The 23,443-nt window shown below is 44.9% G+C and overlaps 1 protein-coding gene across 1 annotated transcript in view; it reads left to right on the forward strand.

The window, feature by feature from the left end:
- Nucleotides 1-22,449, forward strand: part of LOC119456093 (hemicentin-2) — an 80,949-nt gene extending 58,500 nt beyond the window's left edge. The window contains exons 3-12 of the mRNA XM_037717693.2: nt 2,626-2,750; nt 4,725-4,998; nt 9,087-9,422; nt 10,758-11,027; nt 14,632-14,907; nt 15,615-15,793; nt 17,922-18,099; nt 18,513-18,611; nt 20,523-20,612; nt 22,280-22,449. Coding sequence (XP_037573621.1) covers nt 2,626-2,750; nt 4,725-4,998; nt 9,087-9,422; nt 10,758-11,027; nt 14,632-14,907; nt 15,615-15,793; nt 17,922-18,099; nt 18,513-18,598 — 1,724 coding nt within the window. The 3' untranslated portion in view covers nt 18,599-18,611; nt 20,523-20,612; nt 22,280-22,449. The remainder of the gene's footprint in view (nt 1-2,625; nt 2,751-4,724; nt 4,999-9,086; nt 9,423-10,757; nt 11,028-14,631; nt 14,908-15,614; nt 15,794-17,921; nt 18,100-18,512; nt 18,612-20,522; nt 20,613-22,279) is intronic.
- Nucleotides 22,450-23,443: the final 994 nt, after the last annotated feature.

Raw genomic sequence — 23,443 nt, forward strand, 5'->3', positions numbered from 1 at the left:
CTGCCACTGCGCGTGATTACTTTTAATCACGCGCAGTCATCGTCGGCCACAGTCACTTCTGGGGTACCGCAGGGCTTGGGCCTTGGGCCCCTGTTGTTCATTATTTAAATTAATGATATCACACAGGTCATTAGGGACACACCAGTGAAACTGCGATTGTACGCTGACTGCGTGCTCTATACCAGAGTAACTAACAGAGAAGATCAAGAGGTTCTTAACAATGTATTTTCGTCCTTTTGTGGTTGGAGCAACGTGTGGCAAATGAGAAATAATTACAAAAAACTGTACAAATGACTTTCACTAATAAAAAGCAGCCATTAAATTTCAGGTATAGTTGCAATGGGCCCTACCTAAATTCTGTCAATACCTTCAAATATCTTGGAGTTACCTTCAATCAAAACCTAAAATGGCACCTTCATATTGAAACTGGGATATTTAAAGCGAACCCTCAAGTGCTCTACTAAGGACTGCAAATTAACAGCTTATAAATCCCTCGTCAGACCATTACTAGAGTACGCCTCAGTGGTATGGGCACCCTACACTGCACGTGACATTAGTAACCTTGAAGCCATACAAAACAAAGCAATACGGTTCATTTATCGCCGATATGACCGCAACTTTTCTCCCTCATCTCACGCATGCGCATTATCGATAGAACCCTTGGCTCATCGACGCACACTTGAACGTATCACTTTGCTACATAAGATTGTACACGGCCAAAGTTGCATTGAAGCACCGATTTCCTTTAGTCATTCCACTGGACGTGCGACGCGTCGTTCCCACCCACTTAATATTGTTCCTTTCCAGTCTTTTGTAAATTTTTTAAAGTATTCTTTTTTTACAAGCGTTGTTAAATTTGGAACACCCTAGCTGGTTCCTTGCGGAAAAACCTAATGAAGAGTTTTTGAATGAATTGTCTAACCACATTTTCTAATTACGTTTTCATTGTATATTGTTTTGATATAGTGTCTGGTGTATCCACTCCTGCTATGTCTCGTGTATCGAGACAGCAATATCTGTAAATAAAATAAATAAATAAAATAAAATCAGTTACATGCAGGACGTAAATCAAAACGCAAATAGATAAATGCATGAAGCAGGGCAGTCAAGCTGGCCATAGAGAGAGAGAGAGAAACGAGAAGGGAAAGGTAGGGAGGTTAACCAAGGACGTGCCCAGTTGGCTACCCTACGCTTGGGGAGAGGGAAAGGGGAAGAATAGATAAGGAACGAGAATACGAAAAAAAAACATAAAGAGTCAGTTATTCACACAGTCAGTCGCAGAGGAAGGTCCACTATCACAAGCGCTCATATAGTCCAGTCTCCTTCAAGAACTGAAGAAGAGCTTTTGTGGCCTTTCGCATGCAGGAATGCGTAAGCCATGGTCCCAGAATCTTTTCCTCTGACAGCACTCTGCTATCTAACATGCTGAGTTGAGTTTGAAGAATCCGTCGTTGAGCGTCAAAAGCTGGGCAATGACACAGAAGGTGCTCTAGCGTTTCATCGCAGCCGCACAAATTGCATGCCGCACTGTTAGTCATTCCTAGTAGGAATGAATAGGAATTTGTAAATGCGACGCCCAACCACACGCGACACAGTAAAGTTGCTTCACCACGGGAGAGTCCAGGTGGCAGGCGAAGTCGCAATTTAGGGTCGAGAGAATGCAAGCGTGAGTTGCTGAAACCTGGTGAATTCCATCTTTGAAGTGTGATGTGGCGAGCAAGTGATTGATGTTGTCGCGCAGCGTCCGTTCTTGAGAGTGGTATAGGCACTCGCTGATGTTTTTGATGAGCCGAGCGAGCAGCTTCATCGGCGCTGTCGTTGCCAACAATTCCGCAGTGGCTCGGCAACCACTGAAATACGATGTCGTGTCCTTTCTCAATCGCATGGTGATGAGCTTGTCTTATTTCGTACACTAGCTGTTCGTGTAACCCGTGACGTAGGGCAAACTGCAGAGTTTGTAGGGCTGCTTTCGAATCGCAGAAAATGGCCCAGCGATTTGGTGGTTGCTGGAGCACGTAATGGATTGCACGTTGAAGAGCCGCCAGTTCTGCTGCTGTCGACGTGGTGTTGTGAAAGTACTTAAATTGCAAAGAGACAGCGTCCGATGGAACCACCACTGCTCCGGTTGAACTGTTGGAATTAGTGGAACCGTCCGTGTAAATATGTATTCGGTCAAGATAAGACTCGTGTAGGCAAAGCAGGGACAACTGCTTCAGGGCTAAGGGTGACAGGTCTGATTTCTTAGCAATCCCAGGAACTGAGAGGCACACGCGAATTTGCCGGAGACACCACAATAGAGGGAACACTGATATAAGCGGCAGAGGCGAAGGCAGAAAGCGTGGCAGAGACACGGCGGAGACCTTTCGAAGCACCATGTTTTCGGCCAGCCGTGCCCCACAGCGTGCATACTCTGGCTATTCTGTTAACCATTGCCAGGGCAGCAAAATTAAGCCTCATGCATGGTTGAGCATTTCTTTGAAACTTGAAAGCACCTACCCGTAGGGCATAAGCTTAATTTCTTCGTCTGATTTCTGGTTGTGATGCGAGTCTTACCGAGGCATTATATCACCCTGTGTTAGGCCTCCAGTTTTTTAGTAACGTGATTGTTTTGGTTCTGGCTCTCAGCATCAGCACTAGGAGCTACACAAGCCCTGCTGACCGCTGTAATCTGCACCGTCCTCTCGGTAGCGATAGCAGCCGCACCCGGTTCAGGAGGATCGGCTGCAAACAACGTGGAGCCGCCAGAAAAGGTACGTGCATTTAGGCCTCAAGAAGGAAGCGAATAAACATAAACTGTGCAATCAGACATTTGTAATTTAAAATGGATGAAAATCATATTGTAACGAATGGGAACAGCGCGTGTGCTTGACAATGTCTGGCGTGTGTCTACAAATATTTCAAGATTTCATAGCATAATAGAAAAGAAAAGAATGAAACGAAGAACAAAGAGAAAAAAATATGCCATAAAAATTGAATATATTTAAGATTTTGGTAGATTTCTGACGAAATACAAACGGAGGTTTTTTTTCAGCTGCTCTATATTTGAAGTATGCTGTGACAAATATTGACAACTCTGCATATTCCTGTTTTAGTTGTGAAAGCTGTAGGAGATTTCTCATGTGTTATGCAATCAGAACGTTCGATTAGTTGGCTTACAAATTAACGAAAGACAACAGGTTAAGACTATTAAAGCAGCTGAGTGCTCAAAACACGTCAGTTTGCTGTTAGTCCTGATTTTAGCACCAGTTTTGGGATGTTCGCCCACAAAATGTGCGACAAGATACGTTCGCACCCTGCCGTATTCTCTTCACGAAAAATCCTTCTCATGCCCTTGGAGTCCGGAATATATAAACCGTTAATGTCACTAAGATAACTTGTTATGAAATGGAAGAACACGTTGTATTATTCAGGAAATCTGCAGCTTACAGTTGCGCGGGGATTATCGCATAAGAAGGTGAACCCTGATATTCCTCATGAATAGTTTTGCAATTAAAGGTTACAGGCGCAGTAATAGTTCCTCCGCAGTTTTATTGCCGTATAACCAAAGTGACTAAAGACTTTAAACTTGATCGAAAATTAGCATATTCCATGTACGCCTGCTGAGAAGAGCTGTGCTTCTCAGTGTGCAATCGCACAGTAGTCGTGTCTGCAGCCGGGTTTTGTATGTACTAAAGCTTGTAAAGACTGCCAGGCACACATTCCCAGCGTCAACGTGACACGTTGTCTGATTGTTGGGAGTCTTACATTCAGACCCCGTTTTGAATTCCATTCAAGACATAGTATTAGTCATATGAAAGAGCGTCTAATGCATGCTTTTCATTGCTCAGTTATGCGATAGTGTGCGGTCACACAGCAAGCACATTCTTCTAGGGGTTAATGATCGAAATTGAATGTGCGTAAACCTGTTTTAAATAGTTTATGCCTCAGCTTGTATTATAAATAATAAACGTGACGAAAGAATAAAAATGAGCACATTTCACTTTTCTGTAAGAGATAGAGAAGGAAGTGATAAAGGAAAGGCAGAGAAGTTAACCAGGCTGAGTGCAGGTGTGTACCCTGCACTAGGGCATGGCGAAAGGGTACTACACGGTGAGAAGAAGGAAAGAAGGGGTTACACGGGAGAGAAGAAGACTGTTGGCTACTCTAAGCTGGTGGACGAGAAAAGGGGAATATGAAGATTGCCCAGAGAGAATACGATATTGACGCAGTGCGCTATACTTGTACGCAGTGTTTCTAAACAAGAAGTTACTTGCTGTAACATTGATAAATCATGTGCTTGCGTAACTTACTTAATTTTGGACCACACAAAAACATTAAAAAGTTTAATTTACTCACACCCATAGCTTTGAGCAATCATCGATGAAGTTAGACATTCAATGTGACCAACTCATGCTTGTCCTCCCCTATCACTCTGATAGCAGTAAGGAAATGGCACAGTTTTGTAAAACCAATGCAGCCGACTGCTGACTGCATAAACACCACGACTTTAAAAGTAAGAACAAACACTTTTCGGCTCCCGTACGGGAAACTAGATGTCTTTTGGCTCTAAATTTCTTTTATGACGTTGTCAACTCGCAGTTCCTCTGTGATCAATACCATCTCCTTTGTACTTCTAATCATGGCATCTGCACTATGCACTAGCGAAATAGTAAATATGATCGCGCATGGATACGGAAATACATTGATGCTCTACTTGCACTCTTTTCACCTCACGGTTGCTGCAGGTGGTGAACCCTGGCGAGAGCCTTAGCATCCCGTGCTTCCTCGAGACTCCAGGTGGAAGCGTACAGTGGATGCGTAATGGCCACCCAGTGGTTCTCGATCTGGGTTCGGGAGCTGCCGGCAGCCGTCGCCAGTGGAACATCTCGCGAGACGGCACTGCTGCGCTCACCATCACGCAGGTGACGCGAGCCGATGATGGCCTGTGGGAGTGCCGAGAGTTTGCCGACGACGACTCCGTCAGGAGGGTCACGAAGGTGCTCAAGCTGGTGGTCACCGGTAAGAAACACGTAGCAACTGAGCGATTGTGCACCGACCAGACGAAGAGCATACAGTTGCCTACGCGTAGAATGGATACTGAATACTCTGATACCGGATAATCGATACTCTAGACACCTGATGCGAGCGTATCCATTGAAGCATGTGACGGCTTGTGGCGGCTGTCGAAACTGCTCTGTATCGAAGCATTTGCAGGAGCGTTTTGCGCTTTATTCATAACTCGTTAAGCCATTTAGGCATTAGACAGACTGTCACCTAATTCTCCGATATTATCGAGAACAAACAGCTCCAGTGAAAGCCGTCTCTACCTACGCACTTTAAAAATTCTACATGCTTTGGGTCTTACTTTGTTCTCACTTTATATCTTGGGTGAAGTTACATTTTTTTAACAACCAGCGCTCAGCCCAGCGCCTATGGCGTCGCGCTCCTGAGCTCGATGTCGTGGGTTTGATCCCGGTACCGGTGACCGCATTCCGATGGGAGCGAAATGCAAAAACTCTCGTGTGCAGTGCATTGAGTGCACGTTAAAGAACTCGTGGACAAAATTAATCCGGAGCCCCCCACTATGGCTTGCCTCATAAAAACAGATCGTGCTTCTGGGACTTGAAAACCCCAGAATGTAGTTTAAATTTTTCACACACTGCGTTCGCAACTTTTCTGTAAAGACAACTGATTGATTTCATACACAACACTGGGCTCGCGGCATACGTGTAATACACGCCCTACTTTATGCCCACAGCAAGCCTTAGTTGCAACGAAAAAAAAATACTGTCAAGCTGATATGTGCATGCCATTCGTGACTTGAAAGTACCGAGCATGCAAAGTAAATTAAATGAAACGCTCGTAGATAGACAGCGATTATTTTTTCGGTCCGAGATAGGCTCCAAATTGTGCAAACTTTTCTTGGAATGTGCATCTCTACGTAAATAGTGCTTGCGGTTGTGTTGCTATGCCTAACGCCGTCCCACAACGTTAGACAGAGACTCAAGTGTAAATTAATTGGACGTGTCTGCGAGAGCGTTCTTCAAGTTTCCTAAGATGCTGTGGTGATGTTATTTTATCAGATAATATCAGCGAAGGCATCAGCGAAATAGCCAGCAAACTTTACCAAACTTCCTGAAAAACAATTTTTTTTTTGGTGCAAGTGAATTCAGGCGTGGAATTCAGGGAATCCGGGAAACTTTGCTCTACTCTGGATGGCGATTAAGGTGCGAAGTAAACCCTTCGAACAAGTGAACAAGCATTCCTAATTCGCCAAGGCACTCTCGATACTCCGTAAGTCTCCACCCTGTAAGGAAAGAGGAAATGCAGAAGGCTCACAAGTCGAGTCATTACGCAAGAAGATAACATCGGATATTCACCGTCCGATAAATGATGAAGGCCAGGAAGTTTCCACATCCCCCGGGACGCGCGCATTGGAACTGAGAGTGGGCACTTCGACTTCTCGGTGTCACCGCTCTCTCGCGTGCTTGTTTGTACTTCGTATTTCCTGTACTCATTGGTGACGGCTCCAGTGCACAACTAAAGTCACGGGGAGCCTTTTACGTCATCTCCTAGACATTCAGGCAATGGAGACGGGATGGCACATCGACTTAATTGGATAAAGATAATAAGGAGTATATTTGGCAGACCTTGGACGGAAGAAAGACGAGAGTGTGTTTACTCTGTCGGTAATTGAATGGCGCAAGTGCGCAGTGCGGCTCAGATTCCAGCGTGGCTGACGGTGCTGTCCTTTGTTATCTCTTTCCATGTACTTTTTCATGACTGGTGCATGTGCAGAGACATCGAGCTGCGAAAGTTGTTATTGTTCGTAAAACAAAAAACGTAAAAAAAAAAAGTTTACCGCTCATCTCATTTGGAAGAAGCCTTTCATTGCTCTTCGCAAGAAACCCTTGATGTTCCAGGCACTCATTTGAAAGGAGAAATCTAGAAGCGCATTCCATGTTGTTTTGCGAGAGCAACAGTGACAGCTGTCTTTTTGTCAGAGCCAAGACCGCCACTTCGCTGCTGCGTCAAGCTGCCAGCATTGCGGATGTCGATCTCTGCGATGCGCCTGGAGTATGCAGTGCGAGTTCTACGATGTAATATTTTTGGGGCGGCAGCTGTCACAACTATATGATGCGTTCTCTAGCGCGTGGGAAGATCGGCCAAATTATTGGGATTACTTGATGCAAAGCCAGGCGCACACAGCGCTGGATGCCGGAAGCATTAACCTATTCTAATTTAAATATGACGCCCGTTACAGCAACCATAACAGAGGTATACTTGCGCTGAGCTACTACTTACACAGAATCAGTGCCAGTCACAGCCTAAAGCGGGCTTTTCATTTTGTCCTCGTGAGAGGCCTGAAACGCAGTAGGAACGACAAGAACAAACCAAATGTCGCTGTCCTTTTCGTTCCTACTCGTGTCTGTGTTTGCAGGCCTGCATTCCAGTAACATGAATCGCTACCAACTTGCTCAGTTTTCAGCCATTCTAAATATCTGTTGTTGTTGTTGTTTTCTTCCTTTTAGCCGACTTCATTCTTTACTCGCACCCTCGGCTGTATTCTGAATTGGAGAACACAAGCAAGGATCCAGTATGACACTGCAGCGATGTATCGCTCTTTCCATTGGGTCGAACGATAAGCGGAAGACGGCTGTAGGAATATACAACGTAAATGCTATGAGCATAGGGCCCTCCAAAGTGTGAGGGACGGAGCCTTCCAGTTTCGACAAGACACCATCTGGTGTCTTCCACAGCAGACGCTTTGAAACATGCGCCGTGGCTATGTTGGAGTTACCGTCACACCATACAGAAGTAATATTGGCTTCCGTTCACTTCAGTGCATTTTGCGAGGTTCGGCAGCCAGAAAATTGTGCCGCTATTGAATCGGCTTGTTCCACAATCCCCTTGATGATCCAGTTAGCAGAACGGCGGAATATATTTTTATAAGTTTGTCCTACAGCCCTGACACTGCGCTGTAGGATTATCGATTTCATTATCCATTAAAGACACTTATGTTCGATGTCTCGTTTGCAGTACGTTTACTACTTCGCGATATTGGCCAGGTTTACGAGCAAGGTGTTAAATAGGCTGGATGTAGTGGAGAACCAACAAATGAGCAAATAAAGGAATGCGTCCTTTGAATTTAATTCAAGCGATTCCAAGCAAGCGTGCTACACCGGATTCGCCTGGGCGTCGCCTTCACTCGGCGCTATGCACATCTAATTGGCCGTATGAACAGCCCGAACTGTGAACGCTGCCAAGTGTTGAAGACTATCCAGCATCTGTTTTGCGACTACCCTCTCTACGCATCACAGCGGAATATACTGGCTTCGACGCTAGCAGGCAGTGGAAGACAAACATTGTCCGAAAGTACTATTTTGTCCGCCATGTGTGACTGTACATTAGCATCAATAGCAACAAGAGCTGCCCTGAACTACTTGAAGACTACCGGACTAGACACAAGGCATTAAGCAAACCACTGTGCTAGAGTGTATATGCACCCCTTCTTCCTGTCCTCATCATGACTTTCCATCACTCTTTTTTGTCCCGGTTCCTTCTTACCCGGAGCAGAGTAGCAGGCCAGAGCATGCTCACTCAGGCCGACCTCTCTGCCTTTCAAATAAAGTCTCTCTCTCTGTCTCTCGCGTTCTTTGACACAGTTAAAAAAAAGTCATACCATATTCAGAAAATTTCGTTGACCAATTACTCTGGATGAAATGTGTAATATTTCGTGCCGGTCTGCTTGTCTTTGCCACTGGCGGAACAGTAAACGCCTCACAAGGGCGTCGAGTGTAGCAGAGACCCAGTGACTTCAATACTGCATTTCATTCCTTATTTACGCTGAAAGAAAAGGAAAGGCACATAAATAATGTTTGTAGAAGGTGCACAAATTCTCTCCGCTGCTAATTTTTCTGTCGACGCGTTAGGCATACGTTTATGAATCTGCATTCAAAAGGAAGCCGAGAAGCTATTCCATTAAACGAGGCTATATATCAGCAACCAAATCATTCCGTCAGCTAGTCATGCCATGCAAATATTCCTTTACAAATAAAATCGCTATAGGGAACCAAATAACTCAATCAGGTAATCACTCGGCGCAGGTGCTCCAGAAGAGCCGTTCCTGACACTGAGTGGCGAGCGGCTGCAAGAAGGCTCCCGCGTCACCGTCCAGGAGCGCGAGGAGGTGGAAGTGGGATGCGTCGCGCGTCGTGCCGTGCCCGCCGTCCGAAACATGCACTGGATGCTGGGAGAGACAAACATGACCGGAGCCAGTCAGTTGTTCGTGGAGTTCTCTCCCCAGGAGGACTCGTACACCACGCGCAGTGTGCTCAGCCTCAACGCAACGCGGGACCTGCACGGCCTGCAGCTTTCCTGCCACGTGTACCACGTGTCGTGGCCCACGTCCACGGCCGTTGCCGCCTTGCTTGATGTCCTCTGTGAGTAGCCACTGCTATCGTCTTGCCTTGTCGGTTTTCTTAAACGCGGAGAGAATATAAACAGCTGTCAGCCGAACGCAGCCGCAAAACTAGTGCAGCTTATTGATTAAAATGTATCAAGGATAGCCACTAGTTGGGCTACATGGACTATAAGACCGTGTTTATTCCCTTTCTTGGCGCTAGCGAGATTACTGTAGGTGGTATGATGCTTGCACTTTTGCTACAGTTTATTTATTATCAAAGAATAAAAAGAAAATCCTTCAATATATATAGTAGTCTTAACTTAAACTAATGCTTCCTGATTGTGTCTCTGGATAATTTCTGTCATAGATAGCAATGGGCAATCATTAGCACTCTTCAGAGGTTATTCTCAAACTGTGCCTTTCTCCAGACGTTGTATTGTGTAGAATGTCTTCGGTTCGTGCACCAAAGCCTCAAAGCACAGACAGTGTGCATGCATTTGAACTCTCTTTTTTTTAACGTCGCGCTTAAGTATGGTCCTCCAGCCTACATCTTCCCTAAAAATATCCAGTGTAACTGATGTCACCGCTGTCACACATACGATTTGTAGTACCACTTAGATTCAGGCACAAGAAATCAATTTTGACAAAATGTATGTTTTAGTGAGCTGATACAGGGTGGCAACTTAATGCATGAATGGGCCAAGGACGGAAATACAAAATGACAGACACGATCCAAAGTCTCCACTTTCCGTGGTTAATTCGAAACGCCAAATTTGTACGTGTTTCTTGTGCAGGCAAGCGAGGGCCCCATATACATCCCCTCTTTTATTTCTACTCGTTTGAGAACTGACGAGACCCCCCCTGAGGCCATAGTTCATAACATCGCACCAACGCTAAAAATACATCGTTTGTCTCTGCTTGCTGGTGACTTTGGTAATGGCTAATTAAAGTTACTTTCTGGGGTTCTGCTGTCCAGCTTAGTACAACTCAGTCCGATTACTGCAATACACTTGAGCGTCAAATTCACCTCATTAGCACAAAAAGACACCCTAACCCCAATCAAATGAGGGAATAACTGTTCAGCGTTAAAAATGTCCAAATGCGTGTGACTACGGAAAAGAATTATAAGGGAGACGATCACAGAATCAAGCCCTCCATAGAGGCCCGGCTCTCGATCACGCAATAGCATTAGGCTTCAAAACTTGTGAGTGGGGCAACGGGAGTCACGTGGGCTAAGCTAAGCCACCTATCGTGATGTTAGATCCACATGCACGTATCGTGGTGTTATGTCCATGTACGCGTATCGGGGTCTCCGATGATGACACGTCCCCACAGCTGAGCGAGCAGGACGTTCTTTCTCTCTTTTCCGAAGACGTGCCGTCTTTCTCGATCTCCCGTGAGCCGGGTTTCGGTTCCCCGATCCTGGAAAAGATGCCGGTGTCCCTGCACTGCGCGGTGGACGCCAACCCGCAAAGCGCGCCGCGATGGCTCAAGGACGACGGGCAACCTCCGGTACCTCAGAGCCCCGACGGATACCTCAATTTCTCCGCCATCGAGCGCCATCATGCCGGCTGGTATCGCTGCGCTGCCGTCCATCGTCTCGGGACATTCGCCTCCTTCGGATACTACCTCAACGTGCGATGTGAGTGCACTGAGCGCAATGTGCGTGCTTGTATTCAAAGCCCCCTAGCTCTGCACTTAGGCGTGAGGCAGATATGACCGTTTGCAAGACATTGTTCGGGGAGCAGTTTGAGGAACAAATAGCAGAAACACACTTCGGATTTCTTGTTATCAAGGAAAACCCCATGTGTCTTAGTTAAATGAAGATTAACACGTCAAACAGGCAGGAGTGACTGAAGATCTCTGGGAGAGGCCTTCGTCCTTCAATGGGCATAAAAAGGCGATGATGATGAAGATGATGAGGGACATATCCGCGTGCTCTGCTCATGGCTTGAGAGAGTTGACTGCGAGAGAGTTGATTGAGCAGAAAATATTGGCCTACAAACTAATTGATGTAATGTCCGACGTTTGCGTCGAGTCGAATTCGCTCACTTTGCGAATTATGTTTTTTCTGTCTGACACGAATCAGTCTCCGTCTCATGCAGCAGGGCCCAGAGAAATGCCTTTGAACCAATGTCAGCTGCTGCAGTAACTAGAGCACAAGTAATGTTTAACGTCGATGTTTTCTAAGATTGGTATACTAAACTCGAATCTATATATGTATTACTTTGTCCGAGCTCAGTAGTCCTGCACCGAAAGAATGCGCAGTTCTTCACTCTGTCCCCATCTGCGTGCGCTTTTACTCCTTTAAGATGCTTTACCAACTAGCCCGCCAAGCCATCCGTTAGAATGCTTCAGTTTGGCAGCGCCTTAATGCACTGTTGAGTTCGTACTCCGTAGAGCGTAACCTGTCATGGCTAACTTGAACGTTCCTTGTGTGGTGAGACTTAACGTTTACAATAATTACACCAATTTTTCGACCAAGTATGTGAATATTATCCTGTTCGGATGAGCAGTTACTTTCTTGAGCACATATAAGATTGACATAACGGACACAATTTTTTTTAATGCGAAGGATTTCTTGGCGAAAATTTGCCACTTTGACAGTATCTATCTATCTAGCCGCCTACGTCTTGGTGCTCTCATGGTCGTATCGTTAACTTGGTATTTACCAAAATTTCCATACTTTGACAAGAGTGTATGGAGAACACAAATGATGAATATCATGTCATGTGTGTCATGTAGGTCATGAAACAACTGCCTACGTCTTGGTGCTCTCATGGTCGTTTCGTTAACATGGTAGATACCAAAATTGGCATAGTATGGCAATCGTGCATGATGAACATAAATAATAGGTCATGACATGAATGTGATGACATGCGTGTCATGTAGGTTATAAAACCACCGCCTAAAATTACAATGACCCAGCAAAAAACCACTCCAATGGGTTCTGACACAGGTACTAATGAAAGAAACACTAAAGGATGATGCTAGAAGTCATAGTCATGAGCATAACTCAGCAAAAATGACAATGACTGAGCAAAAAAAATTAACACTCAGAAGCCACTCAAATGGGTGCTGACGTGGGTATTAAGTGAAGGAAACACTAAAAGATAATGGTAGAAGTCATAGTCATGAGCATGACTCAGCAAAAAATGACAATGACTGAACAAAAAGAGATTAACACTCAAGAACCACTGAAATGGGTTCGGATGTGAAGAAAAAGGCTAAAGGTCAATGGTTGAAGTCATAGTCATGAGCACGGCTTAGGTTTTCACCTCAAGGTCTCCTGAGCATTGCTAAAGGGACTCCTAAGGACTCATGACGTGAATATCATGACATGCGTGTCATGTAGGTCATGAAAAAGCCGCTTACTTCTTGGTGCTCTCATGGTCGTTTGGTTAACTTGATAGGCTGCCCGCACACTGCTTCGCATAACAACGATTCCCACAGGGAGTGGGATCTGCTGGCTTTTCATAATCAGTAATCTTGTTGATCACATACAAAAGTTTAGATTGCTCGTTATCTCTGACACTCTTGACAACACCATAGTAAAGTGCTGCCGGCGTTCAAGAAAGGAGTACAGATGAAATATTTCTGGCGAGAAAAATGTAGAATGCCATGCCGGGTACAGTACAAGACTTCCAAACCTCTTGGTGTAAAACAATTTCAGGAGCGCTCTTTTCCCGCATTTGAGCTTTTTTTTGTGGATTTTTGCGCTTTATCAGGCATTTTCGTAGCTTGTTCATTAGGTTTGTGCCTCTCGCTTCCCCAAGGCTGCCACCTCTAGACACAAACAATGTGTGCTGCTTAGTCCGGAAACGCTAACACCTGCTGTTCACGCTGTCTAAACTTCCGAGATGCTTGAAAATTAAGGAAAGCGCTAAAAACACTCTCTCGACTAACAAAGGAATTTACGAAGATGTCGGCCTTCTTCCCGACGAGCTGCTTTTTTTTAATCGACGAAGTTTCCTAGGAAAGAAAACAAGTGGCACGCTGTGACGAAATTTTAATTAGCCAGTCAACTGCTGTCACTCCGGTTTGGTCCTCTTTCTCCCGCTAACGTAGCTCGCTAAGCAGCGATATTGTTATTACAGTGACCACTTCGCTTCAAAAAAAGCTTTTTTGAGAAGCAGGGGAGAAGTTAACAGCTCATCTGTAACAGAGAGAAAGAAAAGCCCGCCTCCACCGCTCCTTCTTGGAAGCAGCCATTTTAGCAATTCAAAAAGTGAATCCAGAATGAAGGTGACGCCCTTCTTTGCCTTTATATTCTAGAGGGCGCGTGTTTTGTGGGTCGTGAACCAGATGTTGCATTGTCGCTTAGAAGACAACGACAGCACATGTTGCGTACTCTTGACACGCGTTCCCCTTTTCCTCTTTACTTCAAACTACTTTGCTTTGACTCTGTCCCAGACGTTGCGAGCGCGCGTCCTGCCACTAGTAAACAAAAATGAAGACCGAAAATGGGGCCCTAAAAAGCATTGACTCGTAGCGTGTGCCTAATTTTTGACGTCAGCGCGTGGCTAGAAGAAACAAACTTTTTTTCTCTCATTAGGCAGGCATTATGCAACTGTTATTTTTTCTTCTTTTTCCTGGATGAAGTGGCAGCCAAGAAGTGGCAGCCATGGTACGTGCTTTGCAGCATAGAGTTTCTTACAATATTGTAGGAAATTCTGTGCATTTCAGCTACATTTGTGGCGCAAATTAAGCAATGCCTTAATTATCATCGTCCTGTCATGCCTACGACAAACAAAGAAAGGCGATGTATATAAAGTAATAGCCACCACATTCGCTCTTGAAACACGCGACTTTAACCTGGAAGATACAGTTTCAGCAAGCAGCACTATCTGTATATAGGTGCAATACGAGTGCTAAGGTCGCAGCCCTTGCGCTAAGCAATATGGTTCTCGAGACAGACAAAAACAAACCGAAGGCAGTTTCCCAGTCGCCAAGTTGGAAAAATCCTTTCTTGCATACGCCAGACCGATTCGTGAAAGAAGCTATGAAACCGAGGATGGAAAAGAGAAAAACGAGTGTTATCTACAAATTCAGTGAGCACGATGGATTTCTCAAGAAACTGGTGTGGGTTGGAGAGTGTAACGAGAAAGGCTGATAGAGAGCGCGAATTTACATCTTGCAACACGTCGATGTCCCCTTCTACGTAAATGTGTGAGGCGGCGTGTCGGAGCGGTGCCGATCAGTTTGTACACCTTGTTCTAACGTTACTTCTGGGAATGTTGACGCAGACGGGCCTGAGATTGTGGAGCAGCCACCTTCGCAGGTGTCGGCTGACTTCGGTGAACCAGTGAAACTGGACTGCAAGGCGGACGGAAAGCCGCCCCCTTCCTATTGCTGGACGCGTGTGCGTTCTGGCCGTCTAGAAAGCATGACCTCTGAGAGCTCCCTCCTGCTGGACCCTGTACTGTACTCGGACGCCGGTAGCTACCAGTGCACGGCCACAAATCACCTTGGATGGAAGGAGGAACGGGCCCGCACCAGGAACATCCTGCTTACCATATCAGGTTAGTTCTTCATTCGCATGCAAGTAGGTGATAGGCCTAATGCGTACATAATACGAAATGATACTGTCTAGCATTTTGCTATGCTCAACTGCATTTTCGGCTAACAACTGCTTGTGGCAATGAAGTGAAAGCTACAGAGGACAATGCGCGCACGCGTGACAGTGCTCCTGAATGTGGTCCACATTCTCATTCAGGTTAGCTGAAGCTAGAAAACGAAAATATACTTGTCATAAAAATAACTGTCAATAATGCTTTAGGCAAACGTTGGCGCTTGTGTATGTGGTTTCCCCTCCGTCTCGTTCATTGTTTCCGCTCTAAGAAATTTGATCATGGAATACCGACTGGTAAAACGTTTAAGGAAGCGGTCACGTAAATGAGCGTTATCATTTTGGATTCCACAGGTATGTGTGTTCTCAGGACACCCCGAAATGTTCGAAATACAATAGAATAAATTGTGATCACATAAAGCAATTGTTTTCAGCGAACCAAATTTATGAACTATACATTTCGTCGGAATTTTCATCGTTAAAGACATTTCCTCATTCGAACGAGTGTGACATTTCCTCATTTAAACGAGGATTTAAGCAAGCTGCGCGTGTTTCGGGCACATTATTGGAATCGGCAAAGCTGTAGTCACTTCAAGCCACGTTGTCAATTATCAGCGTGTTTCACTGCGCCGCCAATTATATCTGTCACTTTTCATGCAGGCCGACCCGACGTCAGAGCGTTAAATAAAACCCTGACGGCAATCGTGGGCAGGCCTGTCAGGATCTCTGTGCTGGTATGTGCCAATCCACCTCCGACACGAGCTTACTGGATTGTGAGGCGCGTGCTTCTGAACCCGGGAGACGCGTCCCACGCCCATTACGTCGCCAACAACTACAGTGTGAGTCATTCTGTGAGGAAGTGGGGGCAGTATCTTCGTAGCATTAAAGCGAAAGTGCAAATGTGCGCCTTTGTGAATATACCGAAGGCCTGAACAACGTTTGAACAAAGCTCTTTCTGAACGCTGCAGTGGCCGTCTGTTTCCGTTCTACATAGCGTTCGCGATTTACACGGGCTCATGAGGTTTCTGTCGCAGTAGAACTGTGGTGTTAGCGAGATTCACAACTTACGCTGAGCTCCTGATGCAATACGTACAAAATTCCGCACAAAGCGCTAAAAAACGAAGATGAATTCATATCTTTAGTATGTTTTAATTATTATTATTACCGTATTGAGTAGAATTAACTATCGGACACGTCTTAGAAAAAGTGCTTTTGATCCAGCAAAATACTTCTCGACGTTCCGAGGAACCTAATTTCCACATGGAAAGGAAGTTGTGGTACGAAATATGCGAAGAATGCTTAATCAGTGGCTGTTAGATTAATCAGGAGGCAACTGCAGTGAAAGGGAGCAGAGGTGAGTTAATGCCTCAGATTAACCCCGGTTCGCTTGTTCCAAATAATTTTTCTTTCTGTATCCCTCGATACTAAAGTTAACTATGGACTCAGTAGTGTGCTTTAGCGAAAAGGGTTTCATAATAATAAGCGCTTCTGAAATATACTGAAAGATTTTTGCGCAGAATGCGCTTTCTGTGCACCTCACAGAGCTTTCTTTTCTTACGCTGCTGAGCACGTGGTCGCAGTGTTTCAATGGAGGCGGAATGCAAACACGCTTGTGTTCCATGCATTGGTTGAAGGTTGAAGAACTACAGTTGGTTCAATTTAATCTGGAAACTCCAGATACGGCGTAAAACGGTTAGAACCCCATAAACAGGAAGTCGTTTCTCTTGCCCGAACCGATGGATGGAATGTGATTGCTTGAGGTATAGAAGGCATCCAGCGTGGTTGTTTAACTTCGTGAAGCACATTCATATTGACCCAGGTAGAAGAGAGGACATTCACCGCGTGCAGCTCCAGAGGACTGATTTAGACAAGTTTTGTTCACCCGGCTGTTCGGTAATAAAAATGTGGCCTTTTGTCTTTTTAAGGGTTGATCTTTCTTTGGGAACTAACCCATATTTGCTTGCGACTATTCTAACCCGTTTTCGTAGGCCGATATCGAACATAGTGCACTTAAGGCAGTGTTAAAAACGGCATGGTAATATGGTACCACCTTATTACCATACAAGCGGCTGCGACCAGAGGCGCAGGCGCTGGAAATACCGGTTGGCCCCGTGTACGGGTAAGGCGCGGTGGGGTAAGCGGAGCGCTACCTGTAACACATAATGCAAAATTCGGCCACAGATAACCACCGGCCAGGTATGGCATCATTCGTATGATAAAAGACACGTGCGCTACGTTCAACATTTTTCTGGAGCAGCCTTCGTTACGCTCAGCAGAATAAAGCATAGCCTCTTAACTGTAAAGTTGCAGGTTAATCGCGGTTAATCGCATCTACCTTGGACGTACCCTGGGACTAAGACAATTCGTGAAAGTATCCTTGGAAGTCTGAAATTGAACAGGGATGGAGCTGAAGACTTTAAACGAGCGATTATGCACAACACATTCTATAAGTCACTGTCACAGTATCTGTATGAAGCGGGCCTGCACGCTTATATTCAATTTCATACTGAGCTTATGCCACGTAGCAACCCAAGCGAATAAAAAAATAGAAAAAAAATCGCCTGAGACAAAGCGTGTATCACGGAACACCCCCGACGAGCTCCTTGAAACTGAGCAGTTGCACACAAAAGCAACGTCACTGGATGATGCACTGCAGAGGAAATTCTAGGCTCATGAGCCTAGCACTCTAGACGAGGAGATAATTATTAAATGAGCTGATCAGCCAAACTTTGCGCAATGCGACCGGTCTATATCTGTTTTTTAAATAAAAATGAGGAAAAATGCCATCACGGTAATTTCAGCTCTCTTTCTCATTGAAGGCTCTTTAACATTGTTAGAAAAATAGTCTACGGGCGAGAAAATTGTCGTTCTCTTACCTTGTGGTTTAGCCATGATATTGTTAATTTTTGCCCTTGCACGCATTCTGCAACTTTCGTTTTTGTTTTACTTTTATTTTATTTTTTTCAGAGTGCGGATACACCCTTTTGTAGAACCACGTCTCTACAGATTAGGTCGGTTCACCCCGACGACGGCGGAGAAATACTCTTCGTTGCTAGAAATCCCAAGGGCATCGACGATGCCGCTATACTTCTCAATGTCACACACCAGGCAAGCTTATCCTTCACTGAGGAGAGCTCCATTGCAGGTGAGAGGTCAGTTGCGTGTCTTTGAATGTGATTGTCAGAGAAAGCAGTTCAGAGTAACTGCACACTTGCTAAGTCGCAGCAGTTTAAGAGATATAATTGTCATCCTTAAGAAGTCAGCATTTAAAGCATTTGCTTCGCTCCCTTGTTGCAAATATCATAAAAATTCTTGACTGATAGCTGGGATGTTTCCTCATTTACCTATGAACTGTCACTAAATTGTGCGCACGTGTAAAGTGACCGCTTCCGTGCGAGTATTTCGCACTATGCAGATTTATGCGGTTCATGTGTTTGGTCATACTATCGTGAATGTTTAGTTTTACTGGTGAAAGAAAGCGGCCCCGACATCATCTAATTGAAACGGCCTGTACGTCCTAATATGTTAATTTCTTTAAGTTGCTCTCTGCCATTTCAGGAAAGCCAGAAATTAGCTGGCTACTTCCAACATGGATGAGCTTATCTTTGGCCTTTGCCGACCCACTCAGAAGTGGAGGAAGCTGACACGGATTTTAGGGTAAGTCCTCATACTTTGAACTGCTTGTTGTGACGTTAATTTGACTACAAAGGTTTCACACTTGTCCTGAGTTCCCCTCACGCAGGTATAACTAGGAAACAAAAATATATGCACACAGAATGCATATATGTAATTAAATTAGGATCCCCGCGATAAGACGACGTTTCTCAGAGACCTCACATTTTCTTGACGACAGCGAGTGAACATAAGCCATAGACCAGTAGCGCACCCAGGATTTCTGCCAGGGGGGGGGGGGGGGGGGGGGGGGGGGGGGGGGAATCAAGCACTTTGCATAATATGCAATTTCCTTGCTTTAGCCGGAGGAATCCAACAGCAAATAAAATGCCTAATAATTATAATAAGGACACCAAGGTTGATGACGATGTTATTTCTACAGCGTTTTACTCAACATAATTTAAGAGTGCATGAATAAATACAAGACAGTGATAGAGCGTTTTTGTTAATCAGGAAAAGTCGACCTCTAGCCACCTCCTGAATTGTAATAACAATGTGAACAGAGCGCTGAAGGTACACGTTGGACTGGTGGTGCTGGACGAGTGGGGGGTCCAACTGGGCCTCAGGGGGGGGGGGGGGGGGGGGGGGTTTACAAACAACCGACTCCCCCCCCCCCCCCCCCCCCCCGTCGGTGCACCACTGCCGTAGACGAAATATGTCACCGTAAGCTTACAGCGAGTGGAAAGAGATCTAAAGTTTATTGAATACATCACCAGTTTTAGAGCGTTTTGCCGATCAGCTGCAGCATTTCTGCATCAGTCTGACAACCGCATACTACATACTTTCGTTACCGCGTCGCACGCTGTCACGAAGCATCAAGGCAAATTTAACTCTCTATAGCCTTCGTGCACAAACTTCCAAAATGTATGACAGAGCTTTGCGACAATCGAACACGTCCAGAATAACTTTCAAGCCCTGAAGTGAGGTGACACGACACGTCAGGTGCAGCAACGCCAACAACCCGTAGGTAAAGAGGGAGAGGCTGCATTTCCTGGCATGTTGAACTTTCTCTGTTTTTATTTATGTAGCATGGTTCAGGTAACGCGGGACTTCCAACAGCACGTCATGCGAGGACATATGATCTAGAAGACTAGAAGCAAGAGAAAAACTAGGATGAGTTCGCTTTCTAGGTCGAGACGAGCCAGGCCCGCTGAACGCTTACGTAAACATAGACTACTTTGGATTGCCTGCTCATGTGCTCCTCACCCGCTGTGATGTTTACACTGCTGCAGCACAGCTACCAAAACTTGTTATTCCTGTTTGCTCATATGATGACGTTTGCACAGCTTAATAATAATGTAATTAATTTATTAGCTTAAAACTTACATTTACCATTGGCACCAACAGCACTTAAAGCGTTGAGCTGTTTCACATGTGATCTCATCATCTATATATGGCGGGTTCACTCGCATGAAACGAAAAAGCCTAGGCTTCATTTTATAGACAGAAGGTAGATGAAGCAATTTTCTACATAACGTTGCGCTGTAGCCACTGAACACGTTTTGAACCAATATTTTTACAACTTTTACAACTTTTTGTATCCAGTTATATTTTAGTTCATTGTCCGTAAGCAATACCTGAACCATGAAGGCTAATTTTCATAGATAACAACAACAGCGGAGCTTCATACAGCACACCCTCATTATAGGCTGTATGATGATCCGCTGTCCTTCGTTTCCCTTAGCCGCTTGAGGTGATTAACATAGTTAGAATGACGTGTCCTTGCACTTTATGAAAGTAAGTGTCTGTGATGCTTTGATTCTCCGATGCTCTGTATAAGTACGAAGATTTCAAGAAGCTTTCGTGGTAGCAATTTGTTCAGTCATTGCTTTGTATTTAGGTCTGCTTCATGTTTTGTCAAGTTTACTTCAATCTCCCTATTTCATTCTTCTGTAGAGGCCATAGGAACTCCTAAGCAAGAAAAGGCCGTACCACTTCGAAGGGGGCACCCTGCCAAACGGAGGCTATTGGAAGGCGCATGTCAAGGTAAACGAAGCTATCAGAATTTAAAAACAAATTTGGAATTTCAACCTCTAGTTGAAGTCGATCAAAGACAATATCTTACTGAGCGAGTTGAGAGCTACATTGGGGGCGGAGTCACTGCACACGGCATTTTATCGCGTCACCCCTCGCGTGAAGGACGTAAGCGTCGGACTGCTTAAACTGTTTCACTGCACTATCTTACGGATCGGCCCACATTTTAAAAGACTGCACATACGCACGGGAACGGCCTACATTTTTGGTCTGCGCTACATTTGGGACCGGCCCACACTTCCAGACGGCGCAACCTTCGGGATTCGCTCATACTTTTAGACTGCACTATCTCCTAGATCGGCCCACTAAAGAGGCGGGAAATACACATACCCGATACTGAAAAGGGAGATTAACTCGCTAGGGAAGACATGGTCTCTAATACCATCCCAGTTTTGTGATCATGGCGTTCGCAACACTTCGTGACTGTGAGCTAGTTATGCAATGGGGCTCGTCGTTCTCAAAGCTCAACACTTTCGGCTCCAGGATGGTGTGTGGTAAAGTAGCACAATCATCCTCCATAGTTTTGATACGCCAGGAGCACCAGAAAGGCTATACCACACTACTGAGAAAGGTTTTTGATCTGCGTGTCGTTGCCTGGAAACATATGGGAGCAGTTCCGCGGAAGAAATCTTTCGGAAAACTTCTTCTGCAACTGTAATCTGCAAAAAAACGAGAACCAATACAACTACTTTGTGGTCTTTGCATGCAGTCTAAAAGTTAGATGTTCATTATGCAGTCCAGTGTATGTCGTTTATGCTCCAAGCCTCAAGCTGATACCGCTAAGCATTTGAGTATTTTTGCTCTTTCTGTAGTGCAGGAACTTTTGTCTGCACGTGTTAAATGTTTGAAATGTTGACGTTAAATGTTTACTGGAACGGAAGCGCTCAAAAATCAGGTCTTTAAATTTTCTTATAACAATGACATGCACTCTGCTACGAAAAGTTGCAGTCGCCTTTAGCCATAACTCGATAAGCGAAATACATATCTATCAGTTTAATTCTAGCAAGTGCAAACATTGAAAGTGTGGCAAACATTCAAGGTTGAGGCGTGCATTTATTAACATCTCGGAAGGAAGATGAATTAAGCTCAGTTTCTAACCACCGCCACCTGAAACCTTCAGCAACGTCTACAGGCGATCGGGGCTTAAAATAAGGCGTGTTAGGGTTAAGTATGATAGAGACTCTACATCGTCCGCAATTGCGTGTGAGAATCAGGTTGCTTTTCTGAGCTCCAAGAAGTACGCCCAAGATTCCTGACAGTGTGATTGCTATGTGGCTCTCACTGTCTGGGGACTTTGTCGTGTGTTTGTAGATATACATCATACGCATCAAACGCCTAAACTATATTTGGGTATCTCTCCACTGGCCAGCGAACGCTGATTTATACATGCCGCGTTCTTGTTTATCAGCATGATTGTTTATTAGTGTGGTTGCTAAAAATTACCCTGCCATTATTTGTCATTTATTTTTAATTGGTTTTGTTACTGAGAGGGCCGGTTCCACCATGCTACCAATAATGCTCTAATTTCCGGCTTGATTTGGGCGGGAAGGGGTTAGGCTAAATGTTGAATGCTCTTCAAGCCGTTTGAGTGACTATTTCTTTTTCCTGTTTCTTTACAGCCTCTTCCATTTCTATAAAGTGCAGAAATATTGACTGGCCACTATCTGGAGGACTGAATCCACCAGTGCATTTTGTTCTGAAGATCTCTCAGCGTTTAGAGATTGAGCTTAATCGACACAGCTCACAAGCTGTAAAAGCCGCGAAAGGACCTGGAGTGTTTTCGTCCAACGGCCTGTAACAAAAATTCTGAATATATGGTATTTTGTAAAGGTTACCGCATGCATGCTATTTTTTTTTTTTTTTCTGTTGTTGAATGGCGGACAAATTCCAAATACCCTTCCATCTTCAAGACCCGCCGTGGTTGCTTAGTGGCTATGGTGTTGGGCTGCTAAGCACGAGGTCGCGGGATCGAATCCCGGCCACGGCGGCCGCATTTCGATGGGGGCGAAATGCGAAAACACCCGTGTACTTAGATTTAGGTGCACGTTAAAGAACCCCAGGAGGTCAAAATTTTCCGGAGTCCCCCACTACGGCGTGCCTCAAAATCAGATCGTGGTTTTGGCACGTAAAACCCCATAATCTATCCCATCTTCTTCAAGTTATCATTTGTTACGATGACGCATCCAGCTGGGTACATGATGAGACCTCTGGAAGCACTCCTCGAATGCACACATTACATAGGCACTACAAAATACATGTCAATATTACGCCGTATGATCAAACCTCTTCTCAAATATATAAGTGATTCGTTAAATGATTACTTAACATTCCTCAAAGTTGGACGGTGGTGTTAACCTCCCAAAAAGCTCAGTTGGTTATAAGGGGCATCGTATTGAACGGCTGCGTATTATTTCCACTACCTGTGTTATTTTGACGTGCACACAAGGAACAGCACACAACTGTTCTTTTTTCCCTCTTTTTTTTCATTTTTTTTTCGTTTTGTGTGTATGTGTGCGTGTGTGTTCTGCTTCTACGGGAATGTGGCTGTCAAGGTCGGGAATCGAACTTCCAAGCTCGTGCTCAGCGGCCCAACAATATAGTCACTGAGCCACTGTGGCGGGTTACATTCTGTCAATAATAAAATGCGGAACTCAAGCAGTTCTATGCCTTCCAACTATTACAAAGCTGCTAATACAAAAAAAGCTTGCATATGCCAACATATACTTAACATGAAGCTGGTTCAGCGCTGTTTTTTTTACGCATACAAAAATATTTTCCCATCA

This window comes from Dermacentor silvarum, chromosome 6 (genome assembly GCF_013339745.2).
Source record: "Dermacentor silvarum isolate Dsil-2018 chromosome 6, BIME_Dsil_1.4, whole genome shotgun sequence".
In the NCBI taxonomy this organism is placed as follows: Eukaryota; Metazoa; Arthropoda; class Arachnida; order Ixodida; family Ixodidae; genus Dermacentor; species Dermacentor silvarum.